This window comes from Grammomys surdaster, unplaced genomic scaffold (genome assembly GCF_004785775.1).
Source record: "Grammomys surdaster isolate TR1022 unplaced genomic scaffold, NIH_TR_1.0 67, whole genome shotgun sequence".
Taxonomy (NCBI): Eukaryota; Metazoa; Chordata; class Mammalia; order Rodentia; family Muridae; genus Grammomys; species Grammomys surdaster.
The window spans coordinates 16,786,251-16,808,134 of NW_021604569.1; the positions used below are offsets into that span (position 1 = coordinate 16,786,251).

Sequence of the window (21,884 nt, forward strand, 5' to 3'; positions counted from 1 at the left end):
AGCTGCTGTGAATCCAGCTGCTTAGTCTGTAGGTATTCAGCATAGTACTGGGGTTTTTTTGGGAGAGAGGTTGTTTGTTTGTTTTGTTTTTAATAACCATTTAATTTGAATCAAAATCCCAGTTCAAGGCTGTGAAGCTTCCATTTCCCCAAGACCAGAAGATTGCTATGCACTCTGATTTTAGAGAATGCTTCCACCCTTGACTCATTCATCTGCCTCCCACCAGCCTACTGCCCAGCCTATCTGATGGGCAAGTAGGCAGAGCAAAAGTGCTAAAAATAGGCCCGTGCCTGCCTACAGGCTACTCATCCCTCCCTGTGTGAGGTCCTTTTCTACATAGAGTATAAGTCTTAGAAAGTTCCCTTCTCTGAAGTCATGTGGCCTAGGTTTCCCAGCTCTCTGTGTCCCAGCTGTGTGCTTCAGGAAAGACTTAAAGCAGATGTCACTAGCTCTCAGGTTTTGGGCCTACTCATATCATGAAGAGTTCCCCAAAGCCTAAAACTGTCTTTTACTCTCTAGATAGAGTATCTGTCGTCTTTGCACCTTGAAGCCCAGTGGTATTGACTAGCATTGAGCAAGGACCTGGGATATAGAAGGGAAACCAGTTTATGACTTCTCAGCAGCCATCAGCGCCCAGCTGAGCTGACTGTTTCACCACATGGCACCTGATTTTCTTCCAGCTGGGATCATCAGGGGCTGGGCTAGTGGGGGTCACAGCTCATGGGAAGGGCTGAGGTGGCCTTCCTGCTGAACTGTCCCCATTGCTCTTAGGTCAGGCACTTGGGACCTTCTTCTCCTGGGAACAGACCAGGCCTAGGCTGAGTATACCCTTTCCTTTCATTAAATGTTGTCATGGCAGGTTTCACTGGTGTAGTTCTGCTGCTCCAAAAGCCATTGCATATCTGTCTGGAGACCCGGCATCAACCTCTGATTTATCTGCTTTTCTAGGGTGGTCTTGAGTGAGAAAATGTCTGCCTTTTTGACACAGAGGTTGTGTTACTTGATAGCTGTGGTTCACAACATGAAATGCTGGTTCCTATGCTAGGAATTAGCATTAGCCTGGCTGCAGTAGAACCCACCAGGATGGAGATAGCCATCTGACCATCAGGGAGAAAGTCCTCAGCTCCTCTTGTCATCAACATGTTGTAATTCCAGAGTGCACAAGAGCATCCTGGTCACCATGTTGTCCCCCTTAGATAAGGACCCAAATGAAAATGGAGGCTCAAGTCACTTTTGCCTGGACCCAAGAGTACCCAGTCAGCTACTTTCTGTGTGCAATGAGAGGAGAGAGGCCAGACACCAAGTCACTGGGAATTAAAAGACTACGTAAGATTAGTGGCTTGTCTGGTGTTGCCTAGCAGAAGAAAGCAGCCAGTGCCCATTTCCTTGGCTCCATCCTTTACTCTAAAATCTGCTCGTGGCCATCAAGGAGGGTCTTCCAGCAGACCTTTTTATATTGTTCGGTTATATGATTAAGTGCACTGCACACAAGCAGGCAAACACGGTGCCATCTTACACCAATCTGTTCTTCTGTTCTTCTTATACCAATCTGGATGAAGGAAAGAAGCTATGTCTGAGACTGAGTTGGCATTTGAGGCCCATCTGAGAGAGTTTAAGTCTGGGATTTAGCCAGGCATTGACCCCTAATTCCTCAGCAACTGAACCCTTGTTTCAGCATTAGCTCTTAGAGAACCATGGCTGTATACATGGTGGACTGGGGAAATTGATGTGCCAGGGACTGTTCTCAGTTTATACCCTGTGACCTGGCATGGAGAGAGGATACAGTTGGTGAGGTAACTCAAAAGGGGTTCATAGAGATCTTCCCTCCATGGATCCCTGATAGATCTCATCTGGAAGGAGATGAGGAAAAGCAGAGAAATGTCCTCCTTGTAAATCTCTGTCAATGCCGCCAGGCCCAGGCCCTGCTGCTTCCAGGCCTCCTGGCAAAGCTAACTCCCTGAGGCTCCCTAGGATCTCTGGGAAATGAGAACATAGCATTGTCTCAATTCGTTTTCTGGGAGAGAACGAAATACTGTAGCCTGAAGCCTTTATAAACATTAGAAGTCTACTCAAGGGTGTGAAGAACATGCTACTGGCATCTGGCAGCAAGAACTGCTGTGTGACTGCAACAAAGAATGTGCAGCAGGCAGCAAGCATGCATGAAACAGACAAGAACTTCTGTTCTTGGGGTGAACTTCCTTGTTTCCATCTAATCCACTCCTGAGACGATCCACTTTCCATCAGTTCACGAGCAAGGAGCCACACAGGCTGGTTGACCCGTAAAGGCCCCCACCTCTTAATACTCTCATCATGGGTTCAGGTTTCAACATATGAATGTGGGAGACACACTCAAATCCCAGAAACCAAGGGATTAATTCCCCACCAAGGGTGGATTTGGGGGGCAAAAATGTGAACTTTTTGTTAAATTGATTAAATAAAAACCCACCAAAGAAACAATGCTTTCCTGTGTCACTCTTTTGTGCAGAGGCCAGCTGCCCTGTGGCTTAGCTGTTCACTTTCTCCCCCAACCCCCACTGCAGGCTGCTAGCCCAGCGTGCACAGAGCTGGAGACAGTGATGATGGATTGGCTGGGGAAGATGCTGGAGCTGCCAGAGGCCTTTTTGGCTGGAAAAGCTGGGGAAGGGGGAGGAGTGATCCAGGTAAGGAGGGGAAAGTGGGAAGGCAGACTTTTGAGAGTGTGGGCTCCACAAAGAACTGCAGCTGCAAAACAGAAAACAGTGCCCACGTTGCTTTTTTGCTATGCCTTTAGGTTTCCTCCAGCGGACAGGAAAGCTGGGGAACTCTGTTCTTGGAGTTGATGGGATCTGGATTTAGATCCTGGTGCTGTTTCCCATGAGCTGTGGCAAGTACTCATCTGCACTGGCCCTCCTGGTAGATGGAACAGTGGCTACAGCACAAGCAGATGTTGGGGTATCCGTTGCCCAAGCACTTTCCAGACACACTGACTTCTCACTGTGACTCAGGCGCTCTTCTTGACAACCAAAGAAACTATGGCACAAAACAACTGATAACATACCCCTCAGCTTCTAGCTTGGAAGTTACAGACCTTGTGTCTGCGTATTCTAGAACCTAAGGTCTTGCTGCCACCACAGAATCCTATCTTTACCACAAGTGACAGCTGTGCCCATGCTTCAACGGCTGTATGTGCTACTTGGCTGTATGTATTATTTGTCTGTCTGCCAGCAGCTTACCTAAGGCTTCTACTATGTCTATGCATACATTTAATTCATTCTCCGTATTCATCATGAACAACTGCAGAGCTTACATGAGGGCACACAACAGATGCAAATGACAGCCGTGGTGAATTTTCCATTCCACCAGGATCTTCAGAGTGAAGGATTGGAATTTATGTCTTTTTTTTTTTTTTTAAGACAGGGTCTGACTATGTAGTCCCAGCCTGGAACTCACTGTGTAGAGCAGGCTGTCCTTGAGCTCCGAGGTCCACCTGCTCTGCCTCCCAAGTGCTGGGATTAAAAGAATGTACCACTGTGCCCTGGCAAATGTGAATCTTTAAAAAACATTTTGTAACACGGACAATGAACTACATTAACCCATCACCCCTCCTTATGTTATTTTTCTCATGTCAAGTTCATGGTTGTAACACTGAGAAAGTATTACTAACCTTAGAATAAAGATATATATATTTCTCAGAAGCTCTGATAAGCAGTGGTGGCTCCACATACTTTATGGATGAGAGCACTGGGCTGACAGAAGAATGCCTTTGTGGAAGATCACGTGTCTGGTATGGACAAACTAAACTGGGAAACGAGGCCCTCGGTTTATAGTCCTGGGACTATTTGTTTTAACTTCCCATGTGTTTTAACCCCCAACGTGTGCCCTCTTTCGTAAGGGTGCTACACACAGTTTAGTGGCTTCACATACATTTCTCATCCTATGGCTCTGTAAGTCTGACCTAGGTTTTAATGAACTAAAATCAGGATTGTCATGTTAGAAGCCCAAGGGGAAAATTCATTTCCCCACCTCCTCAAGTTTTCTAAAGCTTTCTGGAATTCCTTGGCCTGCAAATCCCATCTCCACCTCCCAGAGCAGCTGCGTTCCATCTCCCTGACCTTTCTCTCACTGTCATGTTCTGACTGCAGATGTGAGATCGGGTCTCCACTTTTAAGGACCCGTGTGATAGGATTGGGTCCACTCCGATAATCCAAGGTAATCTTTCCAAGTCAAGGTTCTTAATGTAATCACATTAGCAAAGTCCCCTTTCCTCCGAAAGGTAAACAATCTCGGTCTGGGAAAGAGGCCTGGCATCTTGGTGCTGGGAGATGCAGCCTATGTTGCATGCAGTCCACAGAAGAGCCCTGAAAAGATTTGTTCTCAGTGGATTCCTAGCCTCTGCCTGTGGAGAGTCAAACTCAGCAGGGTTCCGGTGGGCCTGAGAATGTAAATCTTGTTCATTCTAATGCATTAGACCAGGCAGGCCAGCAGTTCCTGTGGCTCACACCACTCTTTTTATTCTTTGAATATGTCCCTTTGTCATATCTAGGTCACTGTAAGTAGGAAGCTAATAAAAATGAACTACCAGAATTAGGTGAGCTGAGACTCACCTGTAATACCAACAGTTGAGAGGAGGAAGCGGAAGGATCAGGAGTTCGCGGTGGCCCTTGGTGAATTACCACCAGCGTTGGCCACATTAGATCCTATTAAATAAATAATAAATATTATCATATGTATTATTAATATATTAAAATATACTATTATATATATGTCATAAGTAAGTGTACACAAATGCTGTACCATAAGTGAAGTATAAATGGATACTGTGAGCCAGACTTCTAAAAATGGCAGCAGGAATGTTCTAGGGAGGTCCCAGTATAATTTCACAGAACTGCTTTGTTTGTTTTCAGAGGTTGTGTGGCATGGCCCAACTTCCTTGGGTAATGTTACAGAAAGGTGTTGCACAGGTGCTGTTCCAGCTGGAGAAGGGGCTGCAGCCCATGTCCCCAAAACACGCAATCAGAACTGTTTCTTTTAGGTGGCTTTCCAGGTGCTAATGCTGGAATCCTGACTTACCAGGGGCATGCTTATCGTCCTTGACAAGGACAGTCAAGTCAGAGTGTCCAAAGGGAGTGTGCAGCCATTCAGGGCTACAGAGGCCAGCAGAGCTATCTTCAGAGGCCTGGCCTGGAATTATGGTTTATTTTTTTCTGGGCAAGAATCTCACTCTTCGCAGTAGGCCTGACCCTAGAGCAGACTTTTCACTGTAACTCTACATCTTGGCTGAGATTTTAGCATTGGTAAACGCTGCTACCTCATGAACAACCCAGCTCTCTATCTACCTTGGGGCATTTCCTCTGTCCTGTGTTATCGAGGAGGTCATTCCAACCCTTTTCAGGGCTTGAGTTTCCAAAGACTCGGTACCGTTTTCTTAAGTGCTCTCTCTCTCTCTCTCTCTCTCTCTCTCTCTCTCTCTCTCTCTCTAAATAGTTTCTTCTTCTTTTTTTTTTTCCATTTTGGTAATTTTCTCCTCTATATTTTCAACGAATTGCACATGGTTTTCTGTGTATCACTGTAATTTTCCACATTGCCAATTTACTATCTCCCATGTCAATTTTGATTACACTTTCTTACTTTTAAAAATGATTGTGCCCTCTGTATTTATGGATAATGGGCACTCACTGTAAAATGGGAAAATACAGTAGCTATTTTAGAGTATAATTCTCTCTAGTCTTAGTCCAGTATTTCTGTATGTGTGGGTTACATAAATTGAGACGATACAATATATATACATTTTTGGCATAGTATTTTCTTATATTTTCACTGTTTGAATATTTTAATTTCTTACTACTATATCTTTGTGTGTGTACATGGTAGGCGCACATGAATACTCGTGCCATGACTCTCACAGGGAGGTCAGAGGACAACTTTGTGAAGTGAGTTCTTCCCTTGTACCTTCATGTGGATCACCAGACTTGAAGGACAACATCTCTTTCTACTCAGCCATTTTAAGCATTTTCTTAATTTATTTTTTCAGTTAGTAAATGAAACAATGGGCTTCATTATAGCACTTTCACACACACGTTGCTATTTTGTCTTTTTTCTTTCTTTTTTTTTTTTTTTTTTTTTTCCAGAGCTGATGACCAAACCCAGGGCCTTGCGCTTGCTAGGCAAGCACTCTACCACTGAGCTAAATCCCCAACCCCAACATACATGTTGTTATACTTTATTTTTATCTACCTCCTTCCTCCAGCACTTTCCTTCGTGCTTCCTGTTACTCTCATATTGGTTCCCCTCTCATCTCATCCAAATATTCTTTTGAGAATATTACTATACAGTTTGTTATGATGCATAACTTATGTAAATAAAACCTAAAATATTCATGTTGCATTACACTTTTCAGTCCTGTGAGTAAGATTTCAGAGGAGACAGCCTTTAGAATGAGGGGCAACTGTCTTCCAAAACCATCAGCTTTCTCCCCATGGCACGTAAGCGCTCCACCAAGACCAGAATAGGACCACAGAAACGAATATAGTGAAAACAATTTCATTTTCGAGTCTTTAGTATCCAAAGATGAATCTCCTAGTTTGGTCCTTCTCAAGGAATTTTACAAGTAACAAAGTTTATTGAATAGCTATTACAAATCTGACTGTGTTTTAGCTTACTTATTGTCCTTTATGTAATTGATTTTCATCCTCAAAATACGAGGATTGATTGCATTATCAACCTTAGTTTTCATAGCAAAGAAATTGAGGGTCAGACAACTCTAGCAGCAGAAACTAATTAAAGGCAGTGTGTAAAGACGGTGTTAAGTATTATCACCAGCTTGCTCAGGCTCTTTGCTTGGGATATCGTCTGGAGGTTTGAATGCTACCATTGGATTAAACCATCTTTTCAGTAAAGACAATCTCATTTTGAGAAGTCCCAGCCTTAGGTTAGGACTAATTCTGGCATCTCTCAGCTCAGGCTTCAACAAAGCCCTGGTGAGCTCAACCCACTTAGTTTGGGTTGGTGGAAAGCAGACGTCCTTGTGTTTACTGCAGGGAGCTGGCTGGCCCTTTTCAGCTCATAAGGCTGATTGTCTGTAATTTGTGAGGCCTTAAAGAGCACTGAGCCCAGTGACAGCCCGCGAGGCAGCCTGCCTTATCGATCCCCTCAGAGCCGTAATCACAGCTTAGCATCGGCGCAGCGGTGGGTGTCTGAGCCCAACGGCACACCATCATTGTGAGGCTGGACAAATGAGACCTGCAAAATGGGTCTCTTAATTGGGTTTGAAAGCTCTTGTGGAAGAAAAGCTGCCAATTTCTTACCCTGTGTGAGGTGACATTTGTAAAACCTAGAAGATGAAAGAACCTTTCGGTTCAGGGCATCAGCAGCCCTAAGCATCAACTCTCCCAAAAGATCCCTCCCACCTCAGAGCAAGCTTGCCATGGCAACCTTTGTCTATCTGAAGCAAAGGCATTGGCGAACCACACAAAGACGGGGGGAGGGGGGGACCGGTTCCAGGTAAACGAAGGAGCAAGTGTGTGGGCTTAGCTCGGTGCAGCTCAGGGCTGTTCAGTCCCCCAGTTTCTCAGCCAAGAAGCACAATGATCAGCGTGGGCTCTCCACTGCTCGCTCGCGCTCTCTCTCTCTCTCTCTCTCTCTCTCTCTCGCTCTCTCTCTCTCTCTCTCTCTCTCTCTCTCTCTCTCTCTCTCCCTCTCTCTCCCTCCCTCCCTCCCTCCCTCCCTCCCTCCCTCCCTCCCTCCCTCCCTGCTCCCCCCTCTCTTTCCTTCCTTCAGTAATCCTCCACTTCCAGAAAGGGACAGAGAGCCGTTCACCTTGTTCAAATGTGCCCAGATTGGATCTTGCAATGGTTTGAGATCCAATATTCTAAGGATGATTATTTTTTTACACTGAAGATTGTTGGTATTTCTTACATTATGTTTTGTTGACAAAAAAAAAATTTCCGTCAGAATATGTAGCGTGTCCTTCAAGTCCATAGTGAGCTACTCAGAATTATAAAGGTGTCCAAGGCTCCGAAGAGAGGGCAGACATTTCTAATCTACTTCATTATTTTTTTCAAGACAGGGTCTCATTATATAGCCTTGTATGTTCTGGGAACTGACTATGAAGACCAGGCAACCTCAGTCTACCTCTGTCTCCCTTCTGAGTGCAGGGATTAAAGGCATGTGCCACTTCAACCACGATCCACTTTTTGTTTTATTTTGTTTTGTTTTGCTTTTCGAGACAGGGTTTCTGTGTGAAACAGAGCTCTGGCTGTCCTGGACTTGCTTTTGTAGACCAGGTTGGCTTCGAACTCACAGAGATGCTCCTGCTTCTGCTTCTGCTTCTGCCTCTCTCTGCCTCTGCCTCCTGAGTGCCGGGATTAAAGGCATGTGCTACCACGCCAGGTTCCCACTATCTACTTTTTAATAGACAGACCCTGAAAAACAAAACGTGGCCAGGGAGTCTGAAATAAGCAAGCCAGGAGAGAAACACAATGGGATGCACAGGAGAAGTGGGAGACGAAGCGTCTGCTTTCACAGACTTGAGTTTCCTGAAATGGCTGCCAGTCTTCTCGGCCTTCTTTGACGTGGTCTGAAACTATGCAGGGCGACTGTTGGAAGTACAGCCTGAAGGAAATGTGTGAGTCACTCGGATGCTGAGTGAAGACCGTGGTCTGTTTATCTGAACTCATGCATTACAGCTACAGAAATAGGAATACATGTACCCAGCTTGAAAGCTCACCCCACTGCTCAGGGAACAGGACTTGATTCAAAAGAATAAGTAAAAGCAGTGGATGAGAAAAATCAAAGTGAGAGATCGTGATTGATGAAGGGGAGGTAAAATATTAATAAGAAAAATTTATACCTCTACACAATTCACTGTATATTTATCTGAAAAACTCTATGGTCTTATAAACTCTCAGAGTCAGCAAAACTCTGATGGGTTTCTCCTGGGATTTGTCTCCCAGGAAAGCTGAGCACAAACGCTAGGAGGTACCAAGAAAAACCAGACAGAACTTCATTTTTAACCATACCCAAGTCATACTGCAAATCTGATGGAATGTTACAGAGGCCCATCTGAAGATGAAAAAACATTAAAAATAGGATTATTTTACAAATTACATGGGATAAGTAATATAGTGGGCACTGAATCCATTTCTCTCACTTTCCAATTCAAAAGATGAATTGCGTACAACACTGTTCCACTTTGCTGAAGCAAATAGTTGGGATTTCTTGCACTGGTTCACTAGGCCTGCCATAACCAAGCACAGAGCAAAGATGGCTGAAACAGCACATTCATTACTCTGAGTCCTGCATGAAGACCGAAAGCCAAGACCGCGGTGTCAGCAGGACTGTTCTTCCTGAGCTTTAGTCTTGAGTCGCTCACTTCTGTCTTCCCACTTCTGCCACCTCAAGGTCTCATGTCTGCAGCCTGACTTCTTATTTTCAGGACACGCTTCAGACTGGTTTCAGGTCTACCTTGAAGATGTAATTGTTACTTACAGGTCCCCCCGTCTCTCCCTCCCTCCTTACTGCTTCCTAATATTCTTGTTTCTTTCCTTCTTATGGATATTTTGAGACCTTCTCAAACTGTAGCCCTAGCTGGCTTGCTACAAGTTATATACCCAAGCTGGCCTTGAACTCACAGTTATCCTCAAACCTCAGACTCCTTAGCACTAAGACTACACGTGTGTAGTGTAAACTGTGTTTGGCCTAAAAGGTCCTATTTCTATAAGTGTAGGACATTCTGAGATGCTGGGGTCTTAGGGATTCAGTACGTGGGTTACAGGGAGGGAGGGAATGAGCACAGTTCAGCCTGTTACATTAAGGGCTGGGAGAAACCTTCCAAGTCAACCTCTGCGTGTCAAGGAAAATACATTCCTATGTTATAAGCAAATACAAATTGTTCTGTCCACATGCATAGGAACACAGAGCAGGGATTGGGCAAGTTGCCCTGGATCAGTCTCTTCCTCTGATGGAAGTGGAGACAGTATGTCCCAGACCAGGCCTAAGGAGCCCATGAGAGAACACCTGCAGAGTCTTGTATATGCTACAGGATCAGAGTGTTAGCTCACTGGGACATAATATGGATAAAACAATGTCAAACTAATTACAAGAGCTAAACCAGCCCCTGCAGATGTTAGAGGCAAAAATGAGTGAATTTTGCAATTTCTGGCTCAACTTTTAAAGGAAACTATGGACATAAATAATATGTCTTCCAAAAGTTTAGACTGGGACTTCTTTGCAACATTTCAAATTTCATTTGGCCTTTTCTCTTGGATTCAGGGAAGTGCCAGTGAAGCCACCTTGGTGGCCCTACTGGCTGCTCGGACTAAAATCATCCGTCAGCTGCAGGCAGCCTCCCCAGAGTTGACACAAGCTGCTATCATGGAAAAGCTGGTCGCTTACACATCTGATCAGGTAAGTGTGCTGGCCCATCATCCAATACACCCCACCCCCATCCTTCACTGAGGAGTTGAATCCAAGGAACAGTTAGCATCATGTCAAATCCAAAAGCTGTTCCTCAGGGATCGTGAGGCGGAGAAACTCCTTATTCTATCGTGGGAGCGTGATAGATCTAGTCAGAAATAAAATACACATACTGAGAGCCTCCACAACTGGCTGGATACCATTTCTGTAGTGTGGAACTGTTCAGTGCCCCTGTGGCCTGTCTTTAAAGCTCCACTGTGGAAAAATTGGAAGTGAGACTCCAACCTGATGCCAAATCCTAGCTTTGTAAATCATGTACATTCTCAAAGCCTACTTTTTTTTTTTTTTAAATTTCCAAAAGGGATAAAAAACCATCATGCCTGCTGTGATCACTCAGTCCAGCTTGTGGGTTGAGAGGACTGACTTAGAGTTCATTATAATGCTTATAAAACTCTACAAATAGAAGTCAATAAAAATTTAGTAGTTTTAGCTCACTTATTGTATTTACTTGACCTTTTGATTGACTGTTTCTATTGTTTCTTTATCTTTATTTTATCTTGTTAGTTTTTTTGAGGGGTGGAGTTGGGGGTGGAAATGGGTTTTCTCTGTGTGGTCCTGGCTGTCCTAGAACTCTGTAGATCAGGCTGGCATCAAATTCAGAGATCTGCCTGCCTCTGCCTCCCAAGTGCTGATTAAAGAAATATGCCACCACCACCCAGTGTATTTATTCTTTTATCATACAGCCCTGTTTGTCTCCTTTGGTGTGCAAATTGCTCTATACTTAAGTCTACATTTATTCAAAATCACACAAGTGAATAAAAAAAGTAATCACTGTAGAGCCAACACTCTGGCAGTATTTGACTCGTTAGACTGGAAAGCAAGATTCTATGATGGAAACACTTCCAGAAAGGGGGTACTTTCAAAAAGGAGGAGGGGAAGATATCAACTCTGCAACCATCATGGGGCATCAAGAGCCCAGAGCAAGTGCCCTGCAGAAACCGTGACTCAGATGCCACTTAACTACTCATTCTTGTTGCAGGCACACTCCTCTGTAGAAAGAGCTGGATTAATTGGTGGAATAAAACTAAAAGCACTCCCTTCGGATGACAACTTTTCTATGAGAGCTTCTGCCCTTCAGGAGGCCCTGGAGCGGGACAAGGCAGCTGGCCTGATTCCATTCTTTGTAAGTTCAATGCTCATTGGAGACGGCACTGTGGGGTCATCTGGGTCCTGTCTGGGTCTGGGGTAGAGTTTGAGGTGTGTGTGTGTGTGTGTGTCGCTTGTTGTAGTGACTTGAATGAGAAGTCCCCCATAGTGCTAGTAGGCATTTGACCACTTGGTCCCTAGGTGCTGGCACTATTTGGGGAACTTTAGGTGGTACAGCCTTTCACTAGGAGTGAGATTTGAGAAAAAAAAGTCTTGCATCGTTTTCAATTCACTCTTTCTGCCTCACACTCGTGGCACTCAAGATGTGAACTCTTACCTTCTTACCTTCCTGTCCCTCCTGCAATGCCTGTTGCCTGCTGTCATGCTATCCCTGCCATTTAGGACACTAACCTTCTGCAGCAGGAAGCTCAGATACACTCTTCCTCCTTTGTCTTGGTCACAGTGTTCTATCATACCATCAGAAAAGTAACTATGATACATGCATACCCACAGGTGAGCTCGTCACACTCCAAAGGATGCCTCAAAGCTTGTAGTCGTGAGCTGGAGACATGGCTTAGAGGTTAAGAGCACTGACTGCTCTCCCAGAGGTCCTGAGTTCAATTCCCAGCAACCACAATGGTGGCTCACAACCATCTATAATGAGTTCTAATGCCCTCTTCTGGTGTGTCTGAATACAGCAACAGTGTACTCACATACATAAAATAAATCTTTAAAAAAAAAAAAAGCTTATAGTCACACAGGCAGCCCTGGTCAAAACCTGATCAAAATCAGTGGGTCACAAGACAAGACAAATGACATGAATAAGAAAGACTTCTAAAGAGGAAGGGGAAGTGTCAAGGATAGAAAGGAGATAGGAGGGAATGGGGTGTAAGAGTAACCAGACTGTGTCATAACGTGTATGAAAATGGCAAGAAATAAAATTATATTTGAAAAAGAACAACTACAGGCTTTCCTGCCCAGGTTTGTTGCCCTCAGCAGATGCTAAGAAGGTTGGTTCATTTGTGTGAGGCTTGTGAGCAAGCAGTAACTTTTCCCTCCAAGGTAAAAATATCTAACTATCTAAATGTGGCATGCAGGCTTTTTTATCCCTAGATATGCATTCTAGTGGGGGATGCACCTGGAGTCTGGGAATTGTCATGTTTTTGACATAGCCACAGCAGTATGTTCTGCCTGGGACTAATATGTCATGTTTGAAGCAATTAGAATGTCATGACTGTGGCTCTGTGGATATTCTGTCTGGCTACATAGTATTACCCAAGGGAGCTTTAGGAATGCTGACTCTGGGCCCCTTTCCTGTAGAGTTTTGGAAGCATAATCACGGGTAGAAACAGACACATTAAATAGCAAGATTCTAGTGTGCATCTTGGTTTGAAAAAATGTTTAGAAGAATCTCTTTTATCCCTTTTATTTTTCAGTGTTGGGGATGGAACTCAGGGCTCATAGGAATAGCCTTAACACCTTGTGTAGGGTACCTGTATCCAAGCCTTTCTATTATTACTATTGTTGTTATTATTGTTATTATTACTAGTTGTGGTGGTGGTAAAACTTACAGGATAGTAACTTTCAATGTGGCTTTTAAAGCACTCCAGTGTCAAGCTATTCCTTCCTCGGCTCCTGCTTCACACAACACCCCTATACCCCCATCTGTCTCCCCATGGAGTCTTTCCTGCTTCAGTACTCTATCCGCCTTCACATGTATTCTACTATCCTCTCATCTTTAAGATCCTTATTTCTCCCCGTCAGCAATAGTGGTCCCTTCCTACTATCCCGGTTTCTACAATTACTTCAAGGTAAACCACACTAAAGATTGCTGCTAGGGTCTGCAGATGGGAGATAAAATGTGGTGTTAGTCTTTCTGGGTTACCTGACTCCATCTACTTGCCCGTGAATTTTGTTTTTCATTAAAGTAAAATAAAATTCTGCCGTGTGTATAAACCACATCTTCATTATCCATTTGATAGCTAATAGATAGCTGATTCTATTTCCTCTCTATTGTGACTACAGCAGCCATGAACATGGATGAGCAGCTATTTGTGTGTATATGTATATATAAATGAATATGCATATATATTCTCTGTATATATGACTATATATTATATATAGAAGACTATATATTATCTATACACGGATCTCTCCATATATATATATATATATATATATATATATATATATATATATATACTCTGTGTATATATTGTAGCTATATAGGCTATAGCTAGAGTCCTTTGGATATATGCTCTAGAATGATCTCGCTAGGTCACAAGGTCATCCTACTCATTTTTGGAGGAAGCTTCACACTGATTTCCGTGGTGGCTGCACCAGTTTGTACTCCAATCACCAGAGAGTATTCCTGTTTTCTCATACCCTCAAAAGCAGCTATTGTCATTTGTTTCCTTGATCTTGTCCATTGTGACTGGGGTAAGGTAAAAATATCAATGTAGTTTTAATTTGCATTTCCCTGGTGACACAGGATATTTCTTGGACATTTGTATTTCTTCATTTGAGAACTCACTGTTCAGTGTTGAGCCCATTGTTGATCTTGTTTTCTTGATAATTAGGGTTTTTCGTCCCTTGTATATTCTTGGTCCTCTGTCAGATGCATTGCTGGCAAGGATTTTCTCATATTCTCTATGCTGCCCCTTCACTCAGTTTCCAGTGGAGCATGGAATCTTTTTAATTTCATGCCTGCCAGCTTGTTGAGTGTTGGCCTTGTTTCCTGTACACCTGGGGTCCTATAGAGAAGTCTGTACCTGAGTCTATATCCTGAACTGTGTCTCTCATTGTCCCCTGTACGTATTTAGGGTACAGCATTGAAGTCTTTGGTGCATTTAAAATCAATCTTTTGGGAAGGTATAAAGTAAGAATCAAATTTCTAGTTAAGACAGTACTTACAGTCATCTGATTTTTGGCAAAGATTATAAAGACAAAACCCACCTTGGAGAAAAGACCACATCTTCAATAAATGGTGCTAGAATATCTGGAAGCCTTACTTCTTCACAAAGGGTGGCTTGCTGTTATGAAATGCTCTCTTTCTCTCTAGCCCTATGTTTACCTGAGAACACCCCAGATGAGCAGCTCATGACTGTTGCTCTTTTTTTTTTTAAAGATTTATTTATTTATTATATCTAAGTACACTGTAGCTGTCTTCAGACACCCATATGAGGGCATCAGATCTCATTGTAGATGGTTGTGAGCCACCATGTGGTTGCTGGGATTTGAACTCATGACCTCTAGAAGAGCAGTCAGTGTTCTTAACCGCTGAGCCATCTCTCCAGCCCGACTGTTGCTCTTTTTAAAAGATTTTTTTTTAATTTGTTTTTAAACCCACTGTAACAATTGTTACCCAAGTTCTTCATTTACACCGAAGCTAATTGCTGATGGCTTTAAATGTTATCTAGCATTTTGGTATTTATTTTCTGTTTGGCTCACGTCTTTTTTCTTTCTTTTTTTTTCCTATACTTGACTTTTTTAAGTCATTTTTATATTTTTTGACTCTTCTCATCTTGTTATTTTTTATTATAAGTCCCCAACATCTTTTGTGTGATTATTTCACTTAAATCTACATGCATTTAAACTCTACTAGACATTGCAATGTTACAAGAACAACATAAGTCTAGATAACTCTACAATATCTGTTTCATTAACATTCACTTATTTTATATTTCTTTTTTTTTTTCTTTTAGTTTTTCGAGACAGAGTTTCTCTGTGTAGCCCTGGCTGTCCTGGAACTCACTCTGTAGACCAGGCTAGCCTCAGACTCAGAAATCCACCTGCCTCTGCCTCCCAAGTGCTGGGATTAAAGGCGTGCACCACCACTGCCCCACCTCTTATTTTCTTCTATGTGAAATATATTTAGAATTTATCTTAGTGAATCAACAGGGTAGTCTGCTAGTTATATTTTCATGAGGACATCTTTATTTTCCGTTTACTTTTGAAAGACATTTTCCTGACATAGGACAGAAGGTTGCTTTTGTTTTTGTTTTTTTTTTGTTTTGTTTTGTTTGTTAAGATTTTCATTTTACTGGATATACTCTGTGCATCATTTGTTTATAGTGTCCTTGGAGGCCAAGGGCATCTATTTCAGATGGTTGTCAGTTCATGTGGGTGCTAGGAATCAAACTCCAGTCCTCTGGGAGAATAACCAGTGCTCTTAAAGACGAAGCTATGTTTTAAGTCCCAGCTCGTTTTGTATTTTGACCTCACTGCTCAAGTGTAATGCATGAAGAACAATGAATGTATGCATATTCAGGCTCAGATTGGTTTCTCCGCATTTGGCAGCCAGATGTCTTGTGAGGGGTATGGTCTTGCCTACAATAACTGTCCATATCAGTTAGCACAATCAAGATAATCCCCCACAGGCATTCCCAGAAGCCCATCTCGAAGGTGACTCTAGGTCCTATCAAGTTGAGGATCAACACTAAATAAATATCACAGCTGAGCATAAATGCTAAGGAGGAAGGATATGCTCGTTCATCGACTTTCTTCTGTGATTTCCAGTGAGATGTCAGTTGTCAGTGTTATTGCTGTTTGCATTGAGGTGACGAGGAGAGTGACATTCCTCTTCCCAGTCACTTACAGTATTTGTTTTTCCTCTTTACTTTTGGGCAGTTCTACAATGGCACAAAGTTTTTCATACTTACTCTGTTTTCTATCTCATGGGAAATATTGGTTTTGGGAAACACCCATTGTCTTTGAGAGTTTGCTTCTCTCCATCCTCTCTCCTCTTGTTCTGGGGCTGTGGTTACACGAAGTTGCATCTTTCTACTGAATGTCGGGTACCTCTTGTACTCATCATTTCCATGCTTTGTGTCTTTAAAAAAGAACTCTACGGTTCAGTCTGACCTACTCATATTTCTCCAATGTTCTCTTTAGCTTGCCTAGTTAATTAACAAAAACTATCATTTTAATTATAAATACTAAAATTTCTAACTTTTAATTTTGAAACAATTGTGGGTTGATTAAAAACTGCAGGGGCTGGAAAACTGGCACACTGACTAAGAACATGGACTGCTCTTGTAGAAGACACAAGTTTAGTTCCCAACACCTGTGTTAGGTGGTTCATAGCTGCTTATAAGTCCAGGAAAATCAAATGGCCCATGTGAGCCAAATGGCACCTGCACTCATATACACATACCCACACACAGACACAAGCACAATATTTAAAATAATAAAAGAAAAATCTTAAGATTACAAAATTAAGACAAAGACATCCTACACCCACCACTTTCACACCCAAGTGTTATAGCTAATGTAGCTAATGTATAATATTAGAACCAGGAAATTGGCAATGGCTTACTGTGCTTGTATAGTTCTAGAATCCTCTAACTAGTTTCTGAGTTAAAACACTGAAATGTTTTGCTTCTAAAAGGATCTACTTTTCTGCTACCCCTTCCTTTACTCTCCCCTTCTCGTCTCCCCTTCTCCTCACAATCTGTTTTGTGTTCTAAGTTTCAGTGATAGTGGGGATGTTATGCAAATGGGTCATACAGTCCGTGAAAAGGTGAGAATGGCATCTTTTCACTCACTTTTGTGCCTTTGCCATCCATCTAGCTTCTTCTGGCTGCTCTACCACAGATTTGGTACCAACTGTGTAGCTCACAACTTGTTCATCCACCACCTAGTGAGAGATACTTTAGTTGCTCCCATTTTCCACCCGTGCACATAAAGCATCTGTGAACATTAATGCACAGATATTTGGATAGAGAAATATTTCCATTTCTTGGAATATTTTTTGTAAGAAATTAATAGACTGACTGTCTCGTCGTTCCACTATTCAGCTTGAAAAGTTCAGGATCTTTGGCTTCCTCACAAGCATTTAGTGTTGCCATTATTCTTTATTGTAGCTCTACAGATAGAGGTGTAATAATATCTCCTAGGGACATAATAATAATTTCTCTGGTGGCTAACAATGTTAAATATCTTTTCATATGGCTATTGGCCATCCATATATTTTTAGTAAAATGTGAAATCATTTTTAAGTGTGTGCATGTGTGTGTGTTGTGTGTGTGTGTGTGTGTGTATGTGTATAACCAGGTGCCCTCAAAGTCCAGGAGAAGGTGTTGGATTCCTTTAGAGCTACAGTTAGTTACAAGTGGTTGTGAGCTGCCCCAAAATGGTTGCTAGAAACTGAAACTGGATCCTCTGCAAAAACAGCATGTGCTCTTAGACACTGAACGTCTTTCCAGCTCCTGTGTTGATTTTTAATTTTTTTCTTTTTAAATATAATGTTTTTATGAATTCACTGAGAATTTTGTACAATGCATTTTGCATTTTGATAATATTCACCCCTAATTTCCTCTCCCTAATTATTTTCAGAAATTACCCACACCTCCCTACCCACTCACAAATCTGTGTCTGTTTTTTTTTTTCTTTTTAAATAACTCACTGAGTCTGTTTTGCATTGCCTAGATACTCATGGGGGGTGAGACCATCCAGTGGAGCATAGTTGACGTACCAGGGGCCGCACCCTTAAGGAAAATTCACTCTCCCTCCACCAACAGCCATCAATGTCAACCCTGGGTTGATTTCTTTTTTTTTTTTTTCCTTTTTCTTTTTTTGTAACAGATTGATTTTGTTAGAGCAGTTTTAGGTTGCTGCCGTGACAGAATACCTAACAGAAATAATTCAAGGAGGAAGGAATTATTCTGGCTCCTGGTTTAAGGAACACAGGCTATCAAATGGCAGCAGGGGCTGTTTGGAGGGCAGTTGGAATGTGAGGCAGCTGTTAAATCACATTAGCAGTCAAAAACCAGAGAGCTCAGGCTAGAAGGGAGCCGGCCAAGAACTCATAAGGCCTGCCCCACAATGACCCATTTCCCCTAGTTAGGCCCCATGTCCCAAATAGCCTACAACCTTCTAAAGCCACACCGCCATCTGTGCCAGTGTTGAAACACATAAGCCTATGAGGGACATTCCACATTCAAGACACAGTGCAGGTTCCCAGATAAAAAATAGAACAGAAAGTTTCCATACTGACTTGTGTGTTTTCCAAATGCCTCCTCACAGTCTGTAGCTTGTTTTTCTAGTCTTTAAATTTGTGTCTTTTGTCTTTGGTGAGACAGATATCTAATTTTAGTGAGGCTCAATTTATCCATTCCTTCCACAGATCAGACCTTTGGTGTTACACATAAAAGTTTATTAGCCAGTACAATGCAAGGGACCTTTCCCTCCTTGGAGTAGTGCTAAATACTATTAAAACAAAACAAACAAAAGACAACGCTATCAGCGTTAATGAAACACTCTTTAAGTACTCTTTGTGATGTCCCATAACCAAACATGCAGAAGAATGGCCCAATTTGCCTCCCTAATTAGCAGTGTTAGACTCTCCCTTGCTGTCTTAGCTGCAACAGAAATATCAAGTCAAATATTCAACTACCCTTATGCCAGCGTCAACAATTGAGAACAGTTCACAGACACCCTGCGAAAACTAAACAAGACTGCCATAGTTGATTGCCCCAACTACTGAAGAGCATGGCTTCAGCTAGGGCTGTTTGAAACAGTTCATGCCAGCCTATTTGCTATCTCTATAACCCTGCAATCATTTCCACATAAGCCAAAAGGAAACCACCACACTGGCCTAGCAAAGAAACTGCTCTGACTGATAGAAAAGAGACAAAGCTGTGATTGATTAAAAAACAAAACAAAACAAAACAGGTCTCAGTGGTGTGAGACAAGGCTATATTGATTCAAAAGCAAATGGCAGTTTCTGCCTGCCTTAAAGCCTCTTCTCGCGTTGTTCTCTGGCTTCCCAGGCTTGCTAAGTGTATCAGCCTTGATATATTGTATTGTGTTGCCTTCCCTGGTGTGGCAACATTAGCCCTAACAAAAGGGCTCTCTCCAGTGGTCTTTCTTTTTAGTAGTGAGGGTGAGCAACAGAAAGAGCAGAGGGGGCCGGGATGGCAAAGGCAGCAGAGTAGCAGTGGCAGCAACAGCTGAGCAAGTTGGCAGGCTGGGCGGTGGGTGAGGGAGGCAAGGCAGCTGCTTGACAGCTGAAGAAGAATCGGATGAACAGTCTGAGAGCTGCTAGGGTGGGACACGAAGGGCTGAAGAGGAGAGGGAATGGGAGGAGGTGGGCAGCTGAGACCAAAGAAGAAGAAAAGGGCATAAGGTGTCAGAAAGGAAAAACTGCAGGCCCTGTTTGCCAGAGGAATTCCAGAGAACTGTCAGATCATTAGGACCAAGGGTCTCAGAGGCCCTGGGGCTAGCACATAACATTGGCCAGAGTGTGGGGGTTCAGGAATCCCAACTTCCTTGGCCTACACAAGATTTGTACACAAGATTTGTGACACTGGCTGCTGTCAAGAGCTGAGAAATCCTTATACTCCTGCTGCCCACAAACTTCAACCCTAATTACAAGCAAGGGCTGAAAAATCCCAGCTTTCTAGGCTTACACAAGAGCTGTAGCACGTACAGGGTTTAGAGTCCCAATATTCAAGGCATGCATGAAGATTGTAACACTAGAAGGTACCACCTGCTGTTGCTCCCACCTGCTTACTGCCATCACTCACTGCTGCAAAACACCAAGGGAAACAAAGGGGCCCAGAACTTGAAGGTTGTCTCCTTGGCTACACATTATTTCTGTATAAACAGAACAAAAGGACTCCAGCCAACTGATTCAACACCATGACCAGATAGATTTTCCTCAGTGTTACATTTTAGGCGCTTTGTAGTTTCCTACTCTATACTTAAATCCATAATCTATTTTCATCTGAGTCTTGTGAAAGGAGTAAAATATGTTTAGAGTCCTTTGAGGGTGTGCATATGAGTCCTGTGATGGGCCATTGTTCCAGAGTGGTCTGTTGAAAGGCTATACTTCCTTCATTAAACAATCATTTTTCCTTCTTCAACCACTGCTTGGCTTACACACGTAGACCTATTTCTGGCCCACTGGTCTCCTTTTTTTTTTATTTCCCCTGTGTGTTTTTTCTTTCTTTTTCTTTTCTTTCTTTCTCTCTCTTTTTTTTAAAGATTTATTTGTTTTATGTATATAAGTACACTGTCCCTTTCTTCAGACATGCCAGAAGGGGTCGTTGGATCCCATTACAGATGGTTGTGAGCCACCATGGAGTTGCTGGGAATTGAACTCAAGACTTCTGGAAGAGCAGTCAGTGCTCTTAACTGCTGAGCCATCTCTCCAGCCCTTTCTTGCCGTTTCTAAGACCCACACTGTCTTGGTTATTTCAGGTTCAAAGTAAGTTGGCTAAGTTTAAAATGAATTCTCTCTCCTTTTAGGGTTTTTTAACTCTTGATTATAAATTTCAGATTCATTTGTTAATATCTACCACAAGACTCATGGCTAACATCAATTGAGAAAGTTTTGCATAATCCTAGTTTGCCTAGAAGTAACTTACTTACTTCAGATCATATATAATGACATTTTTTTTTTTTTAGCTAGATGATATTTGTTTTTGAACATTCAACCAGCTGTCTGAAGTAAAGCACACTTGGTTGTAGTATATACTTCTTTTCATACTGTTGGATTAAGTTTGCAAATATTTTATGAAAGATTCTTACATCTATGTTTATGATATTTGGCTATCATAGGCTTTCCTGGAGTTCCTGTCTAGTTTGGGTATTGTGGTAATGTTCGTACCATAGATGAGCTGTGATATTTTATGTTTCTTTCTGAAATGTTCAGTGGAACAACCAAGGAGTCCAGCTGAGACTGGTACTTTCTAATTTTGATAGTTGCTGACTACTTACACACTTTCAATAGACACAGATCTACTGAGATTACCCCTTTATCTTTATAAAAGATTTATGTTGAATCTCTCAAGAGATCTATGCATTTCATCTGTGTCTTTAAATTTGTGGACATTTAGCCCATGATATTTCTGATTATCTCTTTAATGGCTATAAGATCAGAGTCCACAATATTTTCTATTATCTTTTCAATGCAATGATGGTTCTAGTTTTGATGTTAATAATTTTTGCTTTCACTGTTTTGCCTTAGCTGATCTGGATAGAGTCTATCACATTGATTGATCTTTTCAAAGAATCAACTTTTTACTATTCCCCATTTTATTGATTTATTGATATTTCCTTTTATTTTCTTATGTTCACTTGCACTTAATTTTCTTTTACTGGTTTTTCTAAGGTGATCACTTAGGTTATAGATCAGACTTGTCTTCTAGTTTATGCATTCAATGCTATAAATCTCTCTCTAAGCACTTTTACTATACTGATAAATTATCTTGGGATGGAGTGTCATTTTCTTTTTTTTCAAGATTTATTAATTTATTTAATGTATATGAGTACACTGAAGCTGTCTTCAGACACATCAGAAGAGGGCATCAGATCCCATTCCAGATGGTTGTGAGCCACCA

General features: G+C 42.2%; 1 protein-coding gene across 1 annotated transcript in view; it reads left to right on the forward strand.

The window, feature by feature from the left end:
- Positions 1-21,884, forward strand: part of Ddc (dopa decarboxylase) — a 66,559-nt gene that overhangs the window by 859 nt on the left and 43,816 nt on the right. The window contains exons 2-4 of the mRNA XM_028778182.1: positions 2,541-2,660; positions 10,249-10,383; positions 11,432-11,575. Coding sequence (XP_028634015.1) covers positions 2,541-2,660; positions 10,249-10,383; positions 11,432-11,575 — 399 coding nt within the window. The remainder of the gene's footprint in view (positions 1-2,540; positions 2,661-10,248; positions 10,384-11,431; positions 11,576-21,884) is intronic.